This window comes from Xiphophorus couchianus, chromosome 18 (genome assembly GCF_001444195.1).
Source record: "Xiphophorus couchianus chromosome 18, X_couchianus-1.0, whole genome shotgun sequence".
Classification (NCBI taxonomy): domain Eukaryota; kingdom Metazoa; phylum Chordata; class Actinopteri; order Cyprinodontiformes; family Poeciliidae; genus Xiphophorus; species Xiphophorus couchianus.
The window spans coordinates 7,305,748-7,328,971 of record NC_040245.1 but is presented as its reverse complement, the minus strand read 5'-3'; the positions used below and the strand labels follow the sequence as shown (position 1 = coordinate 7,328,971).

The 23,224-nt window shown below is 35.6% G+C and overlaps 1 protein-coding gene and 1 long non-coding RNA gene across 2 annotated transcripts; one reads left to right on the top strand and one right to left on the bottom strand.

The window, feature by feature from the left end:
- Positions 1–124: 124 nt before the first annotated feature.
- LOC114161881 (uncharacterized) lies at positions 125–11,897 on the bottom strand. Its single transcript, XR_003599095.1, has 3 exons — positions 11,171–11,897; positions 10,729–10,804; positions 125–341 (listed from the first exon to the last, which is right to left on the bottom strand). It is a non-coding gene; the product is annotated as an uncharacterized LOC114161881 (long non-coding RNA).
- Positions 956–22,513, top strand: LOC114161877 (glutamate receptor ionotropic, kainate 1). The gene is made up of 15 exons (XM_028045503.1): positions 956–1,390; positions 8,893–9,060; positions 9,146–9,403; positions 12,341–12,522; positions 12,921–12,974; positions 13,206–13,379; positions 14,841–14,984; positions 16,088–16,195; positions 18,052–18,165; positions 18,259–18,462; positions 18,551–18,774; positions 19,061–19,179; positions 20,270–20,487; positions 20,632–20,857; positions 21,584–22,513. Exons 1-15 carry the CDS (start codon positions 1,306–1,308, stop codon positions 21,871–21,873), a joined length of 2,568 nt encoding a protein of 855 aa, XP_027901304.1. The 5' UTR covers positions 956–1,305; the 3' UTR covers positions 21,874–22,513.
- The last annotated feature ends 711 nt before the right edge of the window (positions 22,514–23,224 follow it).

Genomic DNA, 23,224 nt, shown 5'->3' with positions numbered 1-23,224 from the left:
AAAAATATGTACCAGGACCAATGGGTCTAACAAAATTCTTTCTCAAACCACTGTTTTAAGGAATAAAGCAGATTGAAATAAAGTAACACTAACATATTGCATTTAACTTAAATACGGTGTCATATAAGCAGTCTGAGATAGTTAATCTTATCGGGAGCATCTCCATGCAGTTTGTGGATTAAATTTGCATTTCCATCAGGACTGAAGCAAAGATTTAATCATTCCTCGGTGTACCAAAGCAAAGATGTTGTTGAGGTCGAATGTTGCCAGATTTGAAGTTAATCTTCAGGACGTATCCATGTTTGGAGATCAACGGCTTGGCTGTGCCCTCAATCGAGCGACTGTGTGGGGTGGAGGTGGTGGTAGTGGTGGGGGTATTCGGCAGTGTCAAATCAGCCAAAGGCACATGCAGTTAGAGCAGAAACAAGACAGGCTTGATTTCAGAATAAAAGCATTAATATAAATGCTAAACTAAGTTGGGGTGAATGCAGAGATATTTCTCTAATAATTAGAGTCTTAACATAATTTAAAAAGTAAAGGTAGAAAAAAGAAAATTCTAAAAAACAACCCTGAGCTGAAAATCAAAATAAATTCAAAATCTGAATATCCAAAAATAAACATCCAAATTTACATATTCAACTATAAATACACTTTATTAAAAAAACAGAATAATATCCACAATAGAGAAAAGAATAAAATTAGAAAGCAGTCATATTTGGCTGATTTCCAAAATTACATAATACAGATCAGCATTTAAGAAATGTAGACTTTAACTTAACTTCTTCAAGAAATAAATAAAAATAATTCATAGAAATTATCTGAAATATTATCTGAAAGCATAGTTAGGATTTGACTCCTTTTGTATAGTAATATTTTATTCTCTAACTTTTATTTTGAAAATTTCTGACAGAAAGAGTTTTCTATTCTTTCATAATTGACAGAAGGAGCACAGTGCACGGTCCTCCTCCTCCTCTGTCGCAGCTTACAACTCAAGTGTTCACTGGGAAAACATAATAAGAAATTCGGTGTGAGAATGAATCTGGAAAGTAAAAGAATGGAGCCATATAACAGATCCTAGAATGGGAAATTTTTTTTGATTAGTGGCAACTGCAGCTATAAACTGTGACACATATGTTTTATCATTGGGTTTGTTTTGTTTTTCACAATGTGTGAGGAATGGATGAGGGATGGATTCCAGTTTGTTTTCGCCATGGATACAAGGACTGGCAAGTTATCAGAATGAATTACTGAGGACAAAAAAAACAACTTGATCTCAATGTTAAATTCAAATTTGGAGGACCGACCATGGTGAAAAGAACGGGACTGTTATTTTCACTGGTGTATTTTATGGGGGAGCTTTGGCTCACTTCACAGCAAGTCCTGAGAATTGGTAAGTTATAAAGAGTCATTTTTAAAAGTAATATCCGCTTTGCACTCATCAGCTCTTTTAGTGTATGACTTTTCATTGTTTTTCAACGAGCCTGGAGGATGTTCAATAATTTAAAATGTAATAAAGGACATTTTGTGGCATTATTATATTGCATGTTTAATATATGAGGAGAAATTAACAAAAATCAATCATAACACTTACATAAAGACAGATTCTAACTACAGTAAAAAAGATTCTGCTGTCAATAAAATGTGATACTTTAACGCTCAGAGATATTAAAGAATTTATATCAGTTAAATATCAATGTTTATGTAAAACACAATGACATTGTAGCATAACTAGCAGTTTTTTTGGTATAGATACAGCTGTTGGCTGGTCAATGACATAATTTTTTTTATTCAAAATCATGCTAATCCACTTTGGTTTGCCAATGCCTTTCTCTCGCTCCTATGCTATCATGTTGACATTATAGCTTGCAGTGAAATGGATGAATTAGTTAATCATCAGTTGAATCTTACAGCATATTCTAGAAAAAATACCATATTTTTGTAGCATAGCAGTGTGAAATAGACAAAAAAGAAAAGTGAGCAGCCTTTACACTGAAAACCAGAGCCGGCTCAAGGTTGTAAGCATAATTTAATTTGGGGCCCACCATCCACCACAGCATCACTTACCCACCATTACATTGTCCATGATTGTGCCTCTTTTTCTATTACATTCACATTCAAACTGATAAAAATGTAATTACTCAGTTAAGGTGTGAATGAAATGTTTTTCCAGCTCAGAAAAAATCATTAGCTCAGCTTAAAAGTAGGACTTTGTTGACATAATTCTCAAATTATGAAGGATTTCACATGTAAGTGAACTAACGGCACATTTGGCAATATGTATGTATTTTTTGGGTCAAGAGGCTCCAAAGAAACCAAGGGACCCTCAGCAGTCACAGAGTTCACTTGTACCTCGGGCCAGCCCTCCTTCAACCTCTTTTAGCCTCAAGTGTATCCCATTGCTCCTGTTTCATTATTTCCCTTTGATTTCTGACGCAACTCTGCAACAATGAGCTGGTGTTTGCAAGCAAATTAAAGATTGCTACTTCTTTTCTTCTCTGCCATTAGGTTTTTGTTCCTCCCATGGGTTAGAAGATTGCATCATAAATATAGCTTTTTAAAATTTAGACCTCAGGACTCCCTGCTCTCCGCTTTTATTGCCACGGGCACCGCTTGTGTTTTTCTCAATTTCTTTAACTTCTTAAGACTTTAATATTGTATAATTGAGGAGTTGCATAACTATCATGGCTGTCAGGCCTTTGCTATCACCCTCTTTCTCCAGCTGAGCTCAGTATTGTTAATCACTCTCAATCGTCTATCATTCTCCGAGGTCACCTAATCTTTGTCATTCTCTGCATGACCCCCACACTTCTTAATCTCCCCCATATGGTGTGTGGCTTGACTCAATTAACGTTTTCCTAACTTGGCAAGTGTTTAGAATATGACCGGCTTTCACTCTTTTCACTGGGGTTGGTAATAATGGTAAATCTTTTCCCCCAAGCCCTTAAACAACTAACACTAATCTTCTTTATGCAGAAAAGTCTCTTCCCCAAATATGGTACTTAGGCAGCACATAAATCTCATCGCTGGGGAGAGCAGAGGCAGCAGCTTCTGGTTTCCACTACATTTCCCGATTTAAGATTTATTTTTCTGATGTCTGTGTGTTTTATGTAGATGATACAAGATTTGCTTATTTATGGGGATAATATTTTTGCTCGTGGGCTTGTGAGCAACTACCTTGTACACAGAGAAACCTCAGTGCTTCACATCAAACGAGCAAACTAGACTGTTTAGGACCTCCTCCTTCATTCACAGTCTGGCATGAACCCATGCTGGAGTGGTGGTGTTGAAGGGCTGGGAGGGGGGGAAGGAGCTCTCACTGGGTAGCAGCCCAGAATGGAGAAGAGGAAAAAAAAAAAGACAACACTATGTCATTGTGATTCTGCGCTTAAAAAGACTCCCCATCAAGAGATATTTCTGAGTCACAAAATCAAGTTCTACAAGGTAACCTATAAATTTACGACCAGAGTGATAAAACTCATTGGTATTATAGTTATTTTCTTATAAAAGAAAGGAAAAAAGGTCCATAACAAGCACTGCCTAAAGGTTATCAGAATCTGCCAGAAACCAGAGCAGAATCTGTTATCTTAGTGACCTGCTAGCATTCATTATTCAGTCCATTAGAAAACAAATGGAAGGGCAATGATCCTAAGTATTATCTATAAAATTATTAATGGCAGCAATAACAGATTTTTCCAGAGCTCATTAATCATAATAATGTATAGCAATGTTTAACCAATACTTTGTTTTGTGACTATTATTTTTGAATTCTTTAGTTCCTAAACAGATAAAGGTAGCCAAATACAGTGAAAACAAGTAATTTATTTGTAATTTACATTGTTATTGTAAAAAATAACGATAGGAATTTGTTTCTTAGTAAAACTATGATGATGGCCCTTACAAAAAAAAAACAAAAAAAACTGACAGTGCGGTAAGGATTATTCCTAATACCATTTGAACTGTTTTTAAACTATTAGTTGACTCAGATTATCAATTTGTGCTGTATGTGATTGAATTTTATATTCTGTACTGTCAGCAGTAGACCAGAATAACTTAATGTAACACATTTTGTGAAATATGCTTTAAGATAATGAATAATTAATTTTGTTTTTTGTTTTTGGGAGGCTCTGACTTCACACAGACATTTCCAAAAGACTGCAACATAAAAAAAAGAAAACCTTCAACTATCAAATATAGTGATAAAATTTCAAGTCCTTCTTACCCATTATAAAGATGAAAGTAGGCATAATTTAAAACTCAGATAATAAACCAAAAATAGGTCAGAGATGTTCATCATCCCTGATCCTTCTTATCCCTTTGTTTTTCTTGGTAATAACTTGCTGAGAAAGGGAGCAGATTGCCCCATGTGTCAACACTAAAGACAGGGTGAAATATTTACTCCTCATGTTATTTTTCTCAGTACACATAATGAATATCAGTCTATTGTCACTTTTTTTTTTATTAAACTAGATAATGATAAAAAAAATTTACATTTAAAATGGTAGGTATCATGATGGTCTTTTTATGTTGCAGCTTTTGGGACAAAACGCTGTGCATCAATTGACTGGTCAGAAATTGGAATCTGACGATTTTTTCTTTATCAGCTCTGATGGGTGAAAAGGACAAATTCTGAAAAATCGGACTATTTCCATTCGTTAAATACATGAACAAAACTAAATTACAATTTCTGTTCTATAAATACATCAAGCAGCAGCATTTACTTTGATTTACATCAAATTTGTATCAGATAAAATACAAATTTTAAATAATAAACTTTTGTTACCGTTATTAATAAAAGCTTTGATGAAAAAAAACGGAATAATCGGCTGACAAAAGCCACATTGTTGCACAAATATGAACAATTCTACTCTATTACATAATATATAAAAGTCATGCCATGTAGTCTAAAACCTTAAATTGGGTCATGAAATTATGTTGCGCTGCGTCTTTTTATACTGCATGCAACCAAATTCCTATCATACATTCAAAGATTTGCATCTATTCCACACAAATCATTTTAAAATCAAAAGCTACATTGCACAAGTTGGAAAAATTTGTTATAGTGTCACTCATTCTTCATATCTGTCACAATCTTTTAATAACTAAACATTTATTTGGGCTTGTATTTGCTTATTGTAACTTCTGTAAGCTTGTTTGAGACTGTTGGTGGTGTGAAGGATTTCTACTAAACAGATGAATAATTTTTACTGTAGTTTGCACTGACGTATTTTAAAGCTGACCGATTTCCAGATATGGAAAACAATTTCTGAATCACTTTTGAACATTATAAATATTCTCTCCAGAAGTCAGGGGCAATCATGAGAAGCCTCTGCAGACAACGTTTACCCAGTCTCATTGGAGTGCATGTGTCGGAGCCTAAAGCAGAGACAAACATAATAATTATTGGTTGATACAAGCAGAATAATTTGCATTGTCTAATAATCGAAAGCTCCAAGTTTTCACTACCATGCATGTATAAGCTCATTTGATAATAGTTTTTCACAATACAAGACGAACTCTTGGGTGGCCATCTAATGTTCATGATGTGTGTCATCCTAGATATTATGTTTTCTGCAGAGTGAGAACATTTTCTGCATATGTGCTGATGTGGAACAGGGTTGATTTCTTAGCCCAACATTCCTCATGTTGAGGACAAATAACCATGGCTCTTAATCTTCTCTTTTGCACTCTTCAAATCAAGAAACTCATTACACTTAGCAAAAAAATCTAAAGTTCTTGACTCAAGTGGAAATGAAGGAAAAATAATTTACCTTCTCTCTCTGTGCTTCAGCGAAGAAATGAAAAACAGTAAAACAAATCAAATACATTTGTCCTTTGTTGACAACAAAAGTATATGAAAATGTTCAGGCCTTTATAATTATTATTGTATCATCCATGTTTGGCAATCTATGTTTTCTTATAAAGAAGACATTTTTAGCTAAAACGTAAGGGAGATTTTTTAAATGAGGATTGCAATTAAAAAATGTGAATGAACATATTTGAATAGCAGCATTTATTTTCACTCCTTGCTAATAATGGATGCTTTTTAAAGTGTTCAAATATGAGGAAAAATCCCGTTGTGGGACTGCCACTTGGATTGTTTTGTTTCTGGAGTGATATTAAAGCTGCAGCCTTGGCACACACAGCTAACAAAATGGACCAGATGGTCAAGAACAGGCCTATTTCCCATTTTACACATATAAAAAACCACCTCAGCAGTATGCTCCCACATTTCACTTACAGGATGATAGGCATTGCATGTATGTCTGAGAATTGTATATTCCAGTGGACAGAGAATTAAGGACTTTAACAGATCCCAGCAGCTGCTCTCTGAGGCTTGGTAACCATAATTAGGATTGGCACTTTCAAGCATGCTTTTAGTGACCAGGGAGTCCGGACAAGGCTCTCTCAGTTTGGGGTTGCAGGCTATGCTACACCGAAGAAAAAGGTCATTCACAATCAGGGTCTCAAGGGGAGCTTTTTAAAGGACTCTCTCCTTCCAAAATCAATTACAATTTCACAGGCAATTCTTCAAAGAGTGTTCAACAGTGCAATGACCTATTACATCCGTGTCCTCTGTGTTAAAGTCAGGCTAGTTTCAACATCAAAACTGAATCTTTATTATCTGAGGTTACTCTGAAAAATAATTACAAGCTGACAATTCTGAACTTTGCTAACTTTAAATTACCATATTTTAGTTGCTGTTTTATTAATATAAATGTGTCACTTTGTGGGGAATGAATATAATAGTTTTAAGTGAGAGTATTATGTCTTTAAGATAAAAATTATGAAAATCAAACATTCAGATTCTCCACAAACTGGAAAATAGTGGGCCACTAATATTCGTAAGGTTTAGGAACCACAGCCAGTTCCAAACAGTTGAAATCTTCCAAAACCGCTTAATATGCACAGAGGAAACAGTCTCCAGCAGAAGCTAATATCAGTCTTCCATATCGCCACTCATGGGGGAATTGCCAATTAGCACCAAGGAAAATAAATAGAATTCCAAGATTAGTTGCTTTGCAAAACATCAGCCAACAGCAATTCAACTAGCATTGTGCCTAGCTATGCCAGCTTCCCAAGTTGTATTTTCTTTTGCATATTTCTGATATGCTCTACAAAAAATTCCACAAATAATTTGGAGTTGCATTCCACAGAAAAACCCACGCCTTCAGAATCTACCTACCTACTATCTACCAGAACCTACCTAAACTCTTTTTTATGCTTGGCTTCACAATACTCACAAAGCTGTCCATATGCTTGTTAACTATGTACCTTTATGTTACCACAACTTTTCCTTCCACTTACTTTTTCATTTTTATATTGTTTTTTGGAAAACTGTCAAATGAGGAGTATTTCCCATGATTGCGTAAGCCATAACATAATATTTATAAAACTTTTAGCGTTTGTAAGTTTTTTTTGTTTTTTTTAAGAGTCTTGTGTAATATTTTGACTTTCTGGGAAACAAATAGATTTTTATTAACTGTAAACCATAACAATCAACCTGAAATAAGCAAATAAACTATAATACTCTGTATGTGATGAGTCTATGTTGAATTACTGAAATAAATCTACTTTTCAATGCAATTCTAGAGCTGTATCTCTAGCGTCTTTTCATAAATCTCACCTCGAAAGGCCTATATGTTTTAAAATAATTCACTAACAAGAAGTGGTGACAATCCAACATTTCCCTGGCCTTGATGTCAATGTTCTTCATGAGCTTTTTTATCTACATATTTTATGTAGTACTCATGCCTGGCCGGAGTTACGTATGTGTATACTGCCAGCTGTGCCAGGGCAGCCATGTTTCTGGGGCAGCAGGCTGGATTAAGATTTGGATAGTTTTCAGAATGATCCCCCCTCCCCAAGCACTGGAACGACCCCCTCCTCCCTGAGACAGAGGAGCGCAGAGTCGCAGTTGATGAAAGATAACTGCAGAAAATAAAGACGACGATGTGGATGTCAATTAAGTTAAGAAATAATATTTAGTGTTTACAAATTGTGATGATGTAAATGGATTTAGAATGTTTTGACTGGGGGGGGGGGGGGGGGGGGTGCAGTTTTTCAGTGGTTTTTACACTGAAAGATCCAGAGTAAAGTTCCTGTCTCTTTAAAGTGTTCATTATGGCTAGAGATGCACTGATCTGTTTGTTTACTGGTTTGCCATCTCTGGTTTTGTAAACCTTTGCTGATGTTATGAAATACAATTTTTTAAAGGAAATTCAATCCAATCCAGCCTTTTTTTTTTTAGAAGCAATCCATTAATATATGAAACAGCAGTCTTTGTATATATTTCCAAAGGGGCATAAGCGTCCCTTCAATGAGTCTGAGATTCCTACAATGCTGCCAACATGTCTAAATTCAGTATGTACCATGACAGGAAGAAATGTTATGCTTAAATGGATGAAAAGGAGTAACATTGCTGTTATATGTACTGTATATCTTATACATTATATGTATGTATATGCAAAGATTGCAAACTTTATAATCTCCAATGTTGTCATAGTGCTGGAAATGTTAATCAAGATGTTTTCTCTCTTCCATTGGACTGCAAAAAATTTAGCTTTTGGTACATCAACCTTATCCAACCCTTTGATACTTTTTTGAAAGCTATTGTGTCAGTTTGTGAAAATCAGGTTATGTAAATAAGCTCATGTCAGGGAGGGTCAAGCTCTGAGCCGAATGAAACTAAATCCAGTCATCTCTTGCAGGACTCTTAGTAGGTATTACATGGCAGAAATAAAAACATGACACTGAACCAATGGAATTGTGAGAATTCAGTTCAAACTGAGGGAAAAAACAAACACAATGGCACAAAATGTAAATACTGTGTTGGTAACAATATACCTAATAAGATTTTTGTAAGGTTCTCAACCTATATTTTCTCTCTTACAGGAGGCATCTTTGAGACCCTTGAAAATGAACCAATTAGCGTTGAAGAACTGGCCTTTAAATTTGCTGTAACCAACATAAACAGGAACCGGACCTTAATGCCAAACACCACGCTGACCTACGACATCCAGAGAATAAATCTATTTGACAGTTTTGAAGCCTCCAGAAGAGGTAAGGATCGTTCGCTCCCTAATCTTTTTATAGTTTAGGCAGAGTTATCAATTTGACCCTGATGGTTATTTGTTTGTTCCTCCAGCATGTGACCAGTTGGCTCTGGGAGTTGGGGCTGTGTTTGGTCCATCTCACAGCTCATCTGTCAGTGCAGTTCAGTCTATCTGTAACGCACTGGAAGTCCCTCACATCCAGACCCGATGGAAACACCCCTCAGTGGACAACAAGGACAGCTTCTACATTAACCTCCACCCTGAATACGCCTCCATCAGCAGAGCTGTGTTAGACATAGTGCAGTTCTACAAGTGGAAAGCAGTCACTGTGGTCTATGAGGATGCGACTGGTGAGTCAAAATGACATATGCACAAAATTAAGAGGTATGAAAATGTTTTTCATACCTCTTGTACTTTTTCACATTGTGGTATATTACAACCATAAATGTTAATGCATTTCATTGGGATTTTATGCAATAGACAAAGTAGCACAGTTGTCAATTTAAAGGAAAATGATCAATGGTTTAAATTTTTTTGCCAATCTGAAAGGTGCATTTCTACCCATCCACAGCATCTAAATAAAGTCAATTTCAACAAATTATCTTTGTAAATTGCAGAGGTGGTAAACCTCTGAGCTGAACTAATAGGACAACCCAGGAAGGAAACCTGACAAAGACTGCAAAAGTCTTGAGCTTAAGGCAAATGTGTTCAGTTTCTACCAGGATGACAATGCTAAACATGCAACCATATCCACAAAGGAATGGTTTACAATAAAGCATACACATGTGCTGGTGTGGTCTGGTGAAATCTAGCTGAGAACCTGTGAACTGATATCAGTCAACATAGGTAATTTTAGTTAACATTTTTTAAAACACTGTAAAAAAAAAGTTTGTGAAGTAATTTTGTTAAAATATTTTTGTTCCAATAAACTTTAAAATTGGAGACATGAACACAGACAGTCCTGTCTGTTATTTTCTGTATAAAATAAATAAAATAGCAAAATAATTGCAAAATAATAAAATGCATGTAAATGCAATGGGTGGTTGTCATATACTAATTCATTTCCTAATAATGTGTTTATTTTTTTAATTATTATTTATTGACTTATAATACAAATAGGAGTGGGAAAAAAGAGAAAACAATTTATAAAATATTCCAAAATATTCCAAAATCAAACAAAAATCAATATTTTTGGTCGTTACTTAAAATCTGAATTACACTAACCCACTTTAAACAGTTATCATGTACTCTAAAAATACAGGAAACAGCAAAATAATTTAACTGATCCCCACAGGTCTCAGGAATAACCTACAGATTTACAACAAGATAGAATAATTGGCTACTATCAAATGCAACTGGACATGAAAAACAAACAACTTAAAAGAAAACACATCGCTCTCCAGCTGCAACACTCGGGCAATAACCTGGTGATATTGAAACCCAGGCTTTTATTGTGAGTGACTGCACTCCACTGTTGCTATGTACAGACACTGTCACTCACCAGTAGACCACAAAAGCACAACTATATAATAAAATCTATTGCACATAAATCAAGCAGAAATACAACATCTCTTTATAGGGAATAAAAGTAGGTACTGGAAATAAAGTTGAAATGTTTAAACTCCATCCTGCATTACACAACACATAGATAAAGGGAACAAAACAACTTTCCTACCTTTAAAATAAACGGCTTCTTTTTCAAATGCTGTTTCCCGGCTTTTCGTGGAACTGTCGGTGTCCAAAATGTGCTTCTGAAAATAATCACAAACACAATTTTCAGATTTTTCTGTCAGCTTGTAAGCAATATTAATTTTTTTCTGCACAACTCCTAATCATGATGGGTTCATTCTAAACCACTTTTACAAACGAAACCCACTTTTTCCCAGTTTTACCAGAAAATAGTATATCGAATGCAATAAAGTTACTTTTGTAGTTTCCCCTCGTGTCCACCAGAGGGAGACGAAGTAATTATACCGAAATTAACATAACATTTTAAATAGAAGGGTGTAAAACAATAGCGAAAGTCGCATAATTTATTTTAATGTTTTCATAAGGTGGAATTTACAGGCATATTTCAGTTGATACGAATAAGTTTTATCAATCAACCAAGAACTTACCAAAGAGGAAGTCAAACATTCTCGCTTCTTCGACAACTTTCTAATGCTACAAAAAAAGGATAGCAATTAGCTGTATAACGGTCAACTATGGCAACAAACAGACATCCTTTATGGCTTTACTTGTACAAAAAACGGATTGTATTATTATCATTTTAATTTGAATGTACCCATTGTAATGCTAACCTAACAAAACTAATCAAGAAACAGACTCCAAACATCGGCTTCCTTTACTGTGTGGTTCTAAACGTTTTGGTTGAGATTTTCTATCACTGTCCCCTAGAGGTCATCCCAAAGACCTGCAATAATACAATCTGTCAAACTTGATAAATTGACCAAAAATTTTTTAGTTTACAATCAAAATTAGATGTTAGCATCTGCCTATTCGCACGGGATTGTTAAACAAATAGAAATATGTTTGTTTTAGAAAGGTGTCATCATTGCTGTTGTGTTCTAGGACCAAACTGACACCAAATAAAATGGGCTGCATATCCTTAGGTCACTGTTTTATTATATTTCTCTCACATTCATCTTACAGCAGTCTTGGTACACTCAAGAAATGTAGCCTTTATGGAAAGAAAGAAAAAAGCCAATCTTTCATGTAGTGGTACTATAATGCTAACTTGATTCTATTCTTCAGACATGTAACTGAGGCAAAGGTTTATCTTTCATCAGATTAATAACTCTAAGCATTCACCCAGAGCTTGAAACAGTGCTTAGTTTAGAGCATATTGATTTGTTAGAATGGCCCAGTCATACTCCAGACCGAAATCCAATGGCGAATATGTGGCAAGACTTAAAAATTAATGTTCACAGGTGCTCTCCATCTACTCTGGCTGAGTTTGAGCCATTTTGCAAAGAGCAATAAGCAACAACAGTCTTTAGACGTACAAAGCTGGCAGAGACATAATTAAAGGCTTGCAGCTGTAAATACAAATGCCCACCTATGTTTGTTTCCGGATTCTGTTTGTAAAAATGAAATGCAAAATGTGTGTATTCTTTGTTTTTCTGTTCAACAAAATGTGACACTTTGTGTTGGACTGTAACTCCTGATAAGATATAGAAAAGTGAATAGTAGGGCACCACAGGATAGATAACTATTATTTACTTCTATTTTCAGTGCCACTGAAATGTGTATAGTCCAATAATTGTGGTCTGCTGTTTAATTTAAAGGTCTGATTCGTTTGCAAGAGTTGATCAAAGCTCCATCCAGATATACAATCAAAATCAAGATCCGGCAGCTGCCATCAGGAAGCAAAGATGCCCGTCCCCTGCTGAAAGAAATGAAGAAGGGGAAGGAGTTCTTTGTCATCTTTGACTGCTCTTACCAAACATCAGCTGACGTCCTAAAGCAGGTAATCATGTTTTATAGATACACAGGCTACAGCTATAAGTTTTATTTAACATTCTCAAATGTAGGTGACATGTGTTGCTGTGGTTTTGGGTTTAATATTGACCCTGAGCAAGATTTGTCCAATTCTACTCCGAAATCCTATTTCCTATTTCCAATCCAGGAAGAGACATTGCACAGATTAATTGGAAACGGACAAAATTATGACATTTACTCACTGGGATTCATGTTAATTCAAACTATCCAAATAACACAAAATGAATTAAAGTAAATTAATCCATTGTCAAAATTGTGGTTTGGGTTTGACCTAAAAAGTAAAAAAGACGATATTTTATTCTCATTTCATCCCTGTAAAACGTGTAACTAAAAGGAAAACTGAACACCATCTTTATTTCTGTTTAGATCCTGTCTATGGGAATGATGACTGAATATTATCACTACTTCTTCACCACACTGGTAAGAAGAAAATAGTCCATAAATGAGCTGATTTATGGCACGACTAAGAGCTTTGTTTTATGGTTATTCAATAAATTAGAATATTTTTAAAGTGTAACATATTATATAAATTAGTTACACAGAAATTAATGTTTGAAAGCCTTTAGTTAAAGAAAACATGATATTTTTCATTTCAACTAAATGCACATTGTATTGATTCTTCATCTTTGACCCAGTTCTTGAATTTTACAGGACTTGTTCGCTCTTGACCTGGAGCCTTACCGCTACAGTGGGGTCAACATGACAGGATTTAGGCTGCTAAACGTGGACAATCCTAGAGTGGCTTCGGTGCTGGAGAGGTGGGCCATGGAGCGACTGCAGGCTCCCTCCAAAGTCGAGACCGGAATGATGGAAGGAATGATGACTGTAAGTTTAATCCGACATACAAATCTGGGTAGAATCCTACAGACATTTAATATATACATGGGAATGTTACTGGCCTGATTTATTAGAACTGTTTATTTTCCCTGATTAGGGTCAATAATTGTGTATTTAAATAGATGCTTAGACCCCACACATATTCATTAAATGCTTCTCAGCAAGTTACAGGGAAACCACACAATTTTGTAGCCTGATAAAACCACCACCACAGTTGACACATGCAAATGTTTCAACTGTAATACAGTACTTGATTATTTTTTATTATTTTTCATAGTGGGAAATATTTGTCTTATCTGCTCTTTAACATTTTCTCCAGAAGACATTTGGCTTATCCATGTGGGCAGTTTTGATTATACTGATTTCAGAGTAGAAGGCATATGGACAACTTGCCTACCCTTTCTAACCAAGTTCCTTTCTTCTGAGGGGAAATGTTCTGATCAAATAGTTAAAATATGGACCTAACTGGCTGTTCCAACAGGACAATGATTCCAGACACATAAAAACAGATTTTTAAATGGATTAAAAGGCTAACATTCAGCTCCCAGATGGCCTGCCCACCTTAGCTGTACTGAAAATTTGTAGATTTTATTTAAAAGTCAAATCTGTGCAGAAAGCCAATCAATTTAAAAGCATTCTACTACTAATGCCAAAAAATGTGATCCAATATCCAGCCAGAATTATGCCAAATGCTTATTGATGCCAAAAAAAAAAAAATGTGTGGTTGAAACGCAGTTTTCTAAAGGATATTTAACAACACATTTGTGGAGGGTTTGTTCATATTTAAAACTCTTCTATATATAGTTTTGAGGATGTGTAGATTAGAGAACATGTGTAGTAAATGTAAATATGTGCCCCTCAGGTCTAGCTATACTTTAAGGAAAATCAACAACAACCTAAATGTAATAGGCTATTTGTGCTCAGGAAGATTGTTTTGACCAGAAATATATTTAAAGTCTAATTTCAAGACCAGATTACAGAAAAAAACTATAATATGAAGCATCATGGGGCTCTCAGCAGTTAATTAGGATAAAGAAAAAGTTTGAAAAAACCCTGAGTTTTTTCTTCACTCATTTTGCACAATATCTTTGTTTGCCAGAATATTTAAAGTTATGTTAAATGAAACAATGCATTTTCTTTTATCATAAAGCAAGAAATGATCTACAAATAAAAAATAATTTTAGAGAGGCAAAAAGGGTCTTATTGAGATTAATTTCATTTTATTTGATGCAGTGGATGCAACAGGCTCTGATTGTGTGTACAGTGTGAAAATTGAACACCAAGCTGTGCTCACCGTGAGCGATTGTGGTTTTCTGTGTGATTGCATCTGATTCAAAGAAACCACATGAGGCCGAGCACATGCATCAACAGTCCTGATGTGATAAGTGCGCGGCATGCAATTTGTGATCCCGCAGATGGATTATGATGATGGGCGTGTTTCTCTTCCAGACTGAGGCGGCTCTGATGTATGATGCTGTTTACATGGTGGCTGCTGCCTCACAACGCACCTCACAGATCACCGTCAGCTCCCTGCAGTGCCACCGACACAAACCCTGGCGCTTCGGATCGCGCTTCATGAACCTGCTGAAGGACGTGAGTTAGCTCCATCGATCCATCCATCGATCCATCGATCCATCCATCCATCCATCCATCCATCCATCCATCCATCCATCCATCCATCCATCCATCCATCCATCCATCCAATCAACAGTGATGAGCTTAAAGCACTTTGATTAAAACTTAATAAAAACAACCACCCTTTCCTCTTCTTAAACTGTCTTTACATTGATAAATGTGACAATATATTATCTCGTTGTTCTTACTCTATTCAATATTATTTTTTAAAAATTTCCCACATGATTTAAGACCAGATGATACAACCACTATGAGACAAATATAATTAAAGAATGTTTAAAGAACATCCTGTCTATCTTGTGGTAATCATGACAATTTAACTGTGGAAGCCAGACTTCTTATCTCAATTAAAATGTATTAAATGAAACATGATATGGCCGGCCCTGCGACAGACTGGCGACCCGTCCAGGGTGTACCCCTTTGTACACAAATGTAGGCCTAATGGAAAGTATATTTCATATGTGCTGAAATTATTATTTTCAAAAGGTAACTTTAATCTGATTCATTGGGACATAAATTCTATTTTATTGAATATGACTGTAGGTGGTTGGAGGAAACCGGCTTTAATACCAAACTGTACAAACACTGAGTTTTATGTGTAAAAACTAATTTATGTGTTCATCATCAAATCAGGACATGATCTGATGATGAACACATAATCAAAGATTTCAAAATCTTTGCGAAATGAATGCCATTTTCCAAAATGTTAATTCAATGTGGAGAAATTGACACTTAAGGTCCTCTTTGTAAAAAGATGTAACTTTGCTGTGGGATGAGATCTCTTTATCATCTATTAATTTCAAATATGTCTGAGCAATGCTTCCTACTCAGGCCACTTGTTTTAGCTCATTTCAACATCACAATGTTCTATGTGGAGATGGAGATATTTTATATTTCATCAGGGGTAAACCAGAAAATTTGGTTAATGTGGTTCTCTGCTTAATTATTAATTCTCTAAAAAAAAAAATTCTGATTTTTCTTTGGGCTTTTGCTTAATTTTTCAGTTATCCATAAACCAAAAGAGAAATTGTTTGTGTTTTCTGTCCTCTCTTTTACCTCAGACACAATGGGACGGTTTGACGGGACAAATCGCCATTAACAAGACAGACGGTCTGCGCAAAGAATTTGATTTAGATGTGATCAGCCTAAAGGAAGATGGCTTGGAGAAGGTGAACCCTCTGACACATGTACTGTTAGTGAACAACACTGACATTTTTCAAAGTTTTAATTCGCAAGGCTTTTCTCCCTATCCAAGTCATATCTTCATTTGAAAACAGTCTGTATCAAGTTATTTTTGTCCAACATTAAAATCTTTTTGATGATCTAAGACAAAAAGGCAAAAACAAAAGAAATCTGTCAGGGCCAAATACTTTGCCACAGCACACTGTGAAATTAATGTATTTTATTTAAATTAACTGACACTATGACAACAACACATTTGTCTCTGATTACTGTTTATTGATTTATTGATAAAATTTTTAACAGGTTTTCAACCATTTTTTTGCTCAGTAATAATTAAATGAAAACATAGACCCTGATATGTCGTATTCAAAATATAATTCACATGAAGAAATTTGTCAAATATATTTATACCGTGATGCAAATAATTGGACCTTTCTGATTTTTTGACCTTCCTTTAAGCTCACTTTAAATTGTACACTACAATATGGCAGTGCAGTAAGAGGTTTATTATCTGTTAATGAAATAATAAAAAGCTTTTAGGCAAGTTTGAACAATTAAAAATGAAAAATTACATTAGAACTAATTGAAAACTTACCTTGAAGTTAGAGTTAACATCCATTCTTGTATTTAGAGTTAAGCTCAGGGCTCTGTGATTAAATTTTTTTCTCTTTATTATTTTTGCAAGTCAATGACGGGCAGCCGCCTGAACAAAGTATGGAAAAAGGTCTGTATTTTAGCTGCCTTGGCAGGCTAAAATATTAATAATACTTAGTGATTATCCCTGTGCTTTCTGTGATGTTTTCTCTTTTTTCATAAAAAGATTTGGGGAACTGGTGGAAAGAAATGTTTAACATTTCTGCTCTGGCTGTTTTATTCCTAGTTATTGTGTTCTGTTTCCTTCCCTGTATTTTTCAATTTGCAAAAAACAAATCTTCCCTTCCGGTGTATTTTTATTTATTTTCTTGCTAACAGCACCTGTTCAGAAGTTTTCAATCATTCATCGTGGGGATTAATGTCACAATAATTCAATAACTGTCCTTTTCCCCTCGGGGGGGGGGGGGGGGGGGGGGGGGGGGGGGGGGGGGTAATTATATAACACATCTGTGGTGATTAAAAAAAAACAACAATATTGAGTGCAGACGTTTGAATTTATTATAATGTTTTTCTAATCTAAAAAGGGACAAAACTATATATTTAGGCACAAACACACATCCCAATTAATATTTGGCTAAATATAGCTTTGTTAGTTCAACTTCTAACATTCACTTTTAGAGACAATCAACAAGCTGCTAGTATAATTCTGGCTTTCATTTAAATTGCTTGGTATTGTAGCTATGAACCCAGTTTTTAAGCATAGTGCTTACATTTTCAACAGGGTAGAGGTCAGGATCCTCTCAAAAGGTTAATGTTGCTTTTTTCCAACAATTTCAATGCCCTTCCGCCTCTCTCCTGCCCCCCTAATATTTGGTTAACTATCACTTAGCATGCCCTAAAGGAACCACAAGCCTTTTTCAGGTCAGAAGTTTGCTAATGGCTACAATTTTGACCACATGTTTTAGAGAAAATCCACATCAACAAGAACTTAATAACAATACTGTTGTATGCCGTATGATAATTGCACCCTAAAGAAAGAACAAGTCAAAATAAATAATTAAAAACTCAAAATTAAAATAGGATTCATGCTGAAAATACCCATTTAAAGTTCTGACTGGAATTGTACCTGTATCTGTACGTGTTTCTGTTTTTTCCTGCGTTGTTTTCCCTGATTGTGTGTTAGTTGATTTAGTCATAGATCATGGCTCTCCTTTTGGTTTAGTTGTTTTTGTTTTCTTCTTCCTTACAGATTGGTATCTGGAACTCCCAGACAGGCCTTAATTTAACAGAAACCAACAGGGACTCCTCCACAAATGTCACAGATTCGATGGCCAACAGGACCCTCATTGTCACTACTATTCTGGTAGGAACAGAAAAAAATGTATCGCCAGGAAACATTTGATTATCATAAGAATCTTTCAAACTAAAGTAGTGCATCCTTTGTGTCCATTACCAGGAAAATCCTTATGTCATGTATAAAAAATCGGATAAGCCGCTATATGGGAATGACCGCTTTGAAGGTTACTGCCTTGACCTACTCAAAGAGCTCTCAAACATTTTGGGCTTCTCCTACGAGGTAAAACTGGTGTCAGATGGAAAATACGGAGCACAGAATGACAAGGGGGAGTGGAACGGCATGGTGCGTGAACTTATTGATCATGTGAGTATTACTCCATTATAACATTTCCTATAGGGATGACAAAAAGTCTGCAACATTACCTGAATGTGCAGCTTTTCTTTGTTCCCAGGTGGCTGACCTCGCTGTGGCCCCTCTCACCATTACCTACGTCAGGGAAAAGGTGATAGACTTCTCCAAGCCCTTCATGACATTAGGAATCAGCATCCTCTACCACAAACCAAATGGCACAAATCCTGGAGTGTTTTCCTTTCTCAACCCACTCTCTCCTGATATCTGGATGTATGTGTTGCTGGCATGCCTTGGAGTCAGCTGTGTGCTGTTTGTCATTGCCAGGTATTCTTACACCAGACTGAAAAGAAATCAGTTAATTTATGAGTTCAGTTTTAACCTAATTATGCAAATTCAAAATGTTTTTTTTGACACAATGATGCACTAATAGACAAAGAAGCAATTTGTTTTATGATTGCGACATTTTTAGAGATATAATCATGAGGATGCAACCAATATCCAATATAATTTAGCAATGGAATGTTTCAGTAAAATTAAAGGATCAGAGTAAATGTAAGTTTTGTGGTTGCTTTGTGCTGTATTTCATTCTGTTTTAATTCATGACCTCCAGGTTCACTCCATATGAATGGTACAACCCTCACCCCTGCAATCCAGACTCAGATGTGGTTGAAAACAACTTTACCCTAATTAACAGTGTCTGGTTTGGAGTTGGAGCACTTATGCAGCAAGGTACGCTTATTAACGTTTTTGATATACAGCACACTTCACGCTTAATTAGCACCCCTTTGAAAAGTTGTATTAAAAGCTTTAAAATTAACTTTTCCAATGCCGGGCTGTACAGTGGAGAAGTTGGTAGCAATGTTGAACTGTTTCAAGAAGGCCCTGAAATCAAATCTCAACATGGCTTCTTTCTGCAAAGATGTTTTCCCTGTGGGTTCTCTCTGAGTACTCCGGCTTCTTCCCACTGTCCAAAAAATATACATATTAGGTTATTTGGTCTGAAATTGCAAATAAATTACTCACAAAGATATGTGAGATCTCCTAAACACTATTATCATTTTAGCTACAATTCTGTGCTTTGGTCAGATGAGAGTAAAACAGCTTTTCGTCAACTGGTGGATCTGGTGTGAAACAAACAATGAGTATGTGGGAAAGCACCTAATGCCCAATACTTAGTATGGAGGAAGATCTGGGAAGTTGTGGACCTGTCTGTCATTCAAAGAAACAAACATCAGGCTATTTAAATAAAATCTGGTGGTCCCTGCTAGAGAACTATGGCTGTACCATCATCATGACTTTTATCGGGATGATTTATTCTTTTTAATTTTTGTAAAGATTTTTTAAAATATTTTTTGGCAGTAGTGTGGCTTTGTTAACAGTTACCAGACAGAAAATGGGCAGAGAGAAAAGGAAGGAAGAACAGCCATGTCAAGCAATGTAGCCTCTCCCGCCACACCGTGCGATGCCCCAAGATCCAAACTCTTTTTGAAAGAAAAAATAACAATAATAATAATGATATATATATATATATATATATATATATATATAATTATATATATATATATGGATGTTTTGCCCTGTATCAATGCTTTTCCCTAGACTTTTAAAAGAGAAATTGCAGAATTGCATTTCTGCAAAACATAATAATTTGATCAGGCTTTTTACATATCTGTAGGTGTGCCGAGTTTGGAGGGAACTGCATAATATATTTTATGTAGTTTTCACAGCATAACCACATGCATAATACTGCTAAAACTCCAGGATTCATCACTATTTTAATTGTGAATGGATGATCTAATATGTCTTACTACTCCTCCAGGGTCTGAATTAATGCCTAAGGCTCTTTCAACAAGGATAGTAGGAGGAATATGGTGGTTCTTCACACTGATCATAATTTCCTCATATACTGCCAATCTGGCTGCTTTCCTCACTGTGGAGAGAATGGACTCACCGATTGACTCTGCAGATGACTTGGCCAAGCAAACAAAGATAGAGTATGGTGCAGTGCGAGATGGGTCCACCATGACCTTTTTCAAGGTACATTTTTATTTATGCTAAAACTTATTGCGACAGATGTGTCTAGATACATAAAGTTAAGTACAGCAGCTGGGTAGTTTATTGTTGAAATGAATGTGAAATGTTTGCTCACTTACACACAAATTGTAATTTTGTTTTCAACAGAAATCTAAGATCTCAACTTATGAGAAAATGTGGGCATTTATGAGCAGCCGAAAAAACACAGCTTTGGTGAAAAACAACCGGGAAGGGATTCAGAGGGTCCTCACCACAGACTACGCTCTTCTGATGGAGTCTACCAGCATCGAGTATATCAGCCAGCGCAACTGCAACCTCACGCAAATTGGAGGCTTGATAGATTCTAAGGGCTACGGTGTGGGAACTCCAATTGGTAAGATGCCAGACTAATAACACCTGTAAGAAAATGAACACTAACACATTGCTGTAGTAAAGGATTCATACCCCTTTAATTCTTTTTTACATTTTGTCACATTATAACCACAATCTTCAGTGCACTATGTTAGGAATTCATGTGATAGACCAACACAATGTAGAGCACAGTTGTGTTGTGAAAGGAATAATATTTAAAGTTGCTTCTGAATAAAGACCTGAAAAGTGTGGTGTGCTTATGTATTTAGACTCAGTAACCCTATAAATTAAGGTTAGCCTTCAAAAGTCACCGAATGAGCAAATGGAGTCTACCTAGATGTAATTTCATCTCAGTATAAATACCATTTGAAGCTCTATGATGTTTTTCAGACATGTTGTAATACACCATCACCATGCTGAAACATGGTCTTGACAGCATCATGTGATATGGATGCTAACTGAATAAAAGGCCTATTCTACAAAGTATTAAATTAGGTGAACTGAATGTAAATGCAGATCAAGTATTTCTGATTTTATGACGATATACATTTGGACACCATCACACATATTCCTTTGACTTCAAAATTACGTGATGCTATGTATTGGTTTATGAACTCTGTGCTTGTAACATGACAAAATGTGACAAGTTTTCAAGGTTATGAAAAGTTCTATAGAATGTTTGTCCATTAAACAGCATTATGCAAAGTAAGGCATTATATTAGCATAATTCTGCTGTGTTCTGCTCCAGGCTCCCCTTACAGGGATAAGGTCACCATCGCCATCTTGCAGCTTCAGGAGGAAGGAAAGTTGCATATGATGAAGGAGAAATGGTGGAGAGGGAATGGGTGTCCAGAGGAGGACAGCAAAGAGGCCAGTGCTTTGGGTGTGGAGAACATAGGAGGAATCTTTATAGTGTTGGCAGCTGGACTAGTCCTCTCAGTTTTTGTTGCAATTGGAGAATTTATTTACAAATCCAGAAAAAACTTGGACATTGAGGAGGTGAGTGTTGGCCAGTGTGAGTGGCACAACAAATATTAACATATTATGGGACTCAAAGACTTTAATGCACCTGCTATAACTGTGTGTTATCATATTCTTTTGGACTATGGTTATAAGAAAGCCAATAATAAAAATTATAAGTCCGATTAAACCTAGACTTAAAAACTGCATTGCTACAATCAAAGGATGTGTTTTTAACAAAACGTTGTGTGTTTTAGTAGTTTTTAAAGTAGCAAACACAAAGACATTAGTCTTGATTGAAAGTTTTTATTAGAATCCTTTTATCTGAAAACAAATTATATGAGTTGTGATACTTGACTATCTGGGCTGGCCATATTTTTTGGAATGCAATGTAACATTGTTCTGCATGTCAGAAGCATTATTGTTATGTCGTCACATTTCGTCTGAATGGAGAGGCTTGAGAACATTTTATTTCTGCCATAGTAGCTTCAAAAATTGTGTGTTTGGGAGGATTTAAATCTTAGCACAGCATTGCACAGAAATGGACTTGTTCATTTACTGCTGTTTTCAAACTGTTTATGAATGATTGTTCAGTGAAATACTTGTTCATGAAGTTGGTTTACATTTTTTTGTCTAATATGAAGTTTATGAACATGCCTATTCAAGATTTGTTGTGTTGAAATTGATTTGGGATGACTAAAGTCGTATGAGAACGTTGTACCTTTTAATACTCGACTTTTTTTGTTCCATTTTTTACGAATAAGAGGTATTAATACAAAACTCTAATAGATACGTATGTGTGATGGATACTCATCTTGTTGAATGCTCAAATGAGAAGCTATTTTCATATTGCTGGCAAAATACACCAGATTTGCATTCAAAATGTCCTGGTATTTCAAGGAGTCCTTGATCCTACACACTCTAACAACATTCACTGGGTCTTTGGAAGAGAAACAAACAAACCAACAACATCAGAGATCTGTCACTGCACTTAACTGATAATTTCTCAAATATTCCACCTTTGCTTTACAACAGATGTTGTTTCAGGAAAGCTAAATATTAAATAGCAATCACTTCAGACATTAATGGGAAAGTAATGTGCATGTTTTTATGAAACCTGGAGTTCTCAAAAAAAAAGGAAAAGAAAAAGGGCAAAATCAACTCTCTGTGGTGTTGGCTAGAAATAAAGCAGGTCAGGGAAAAATTAATTAACCCAGTTTTCCAGCTAGGGATATCTGAAATGTTTGCAAATGTTTTGTGGTGCATTGTCAAAATTGTGGTTAAAAGAATGCTACCATTTAGAAATGCATTAGACATTTAACCTTATTTTCTACCTGTCACCTTTAATCTGACTGAAAATTTCCTGTGTTAAGTCAGTCTGCTAGGAAGGTAACCTAAATTTTTTTTTTGCTTAAAACGTCATTGCTTG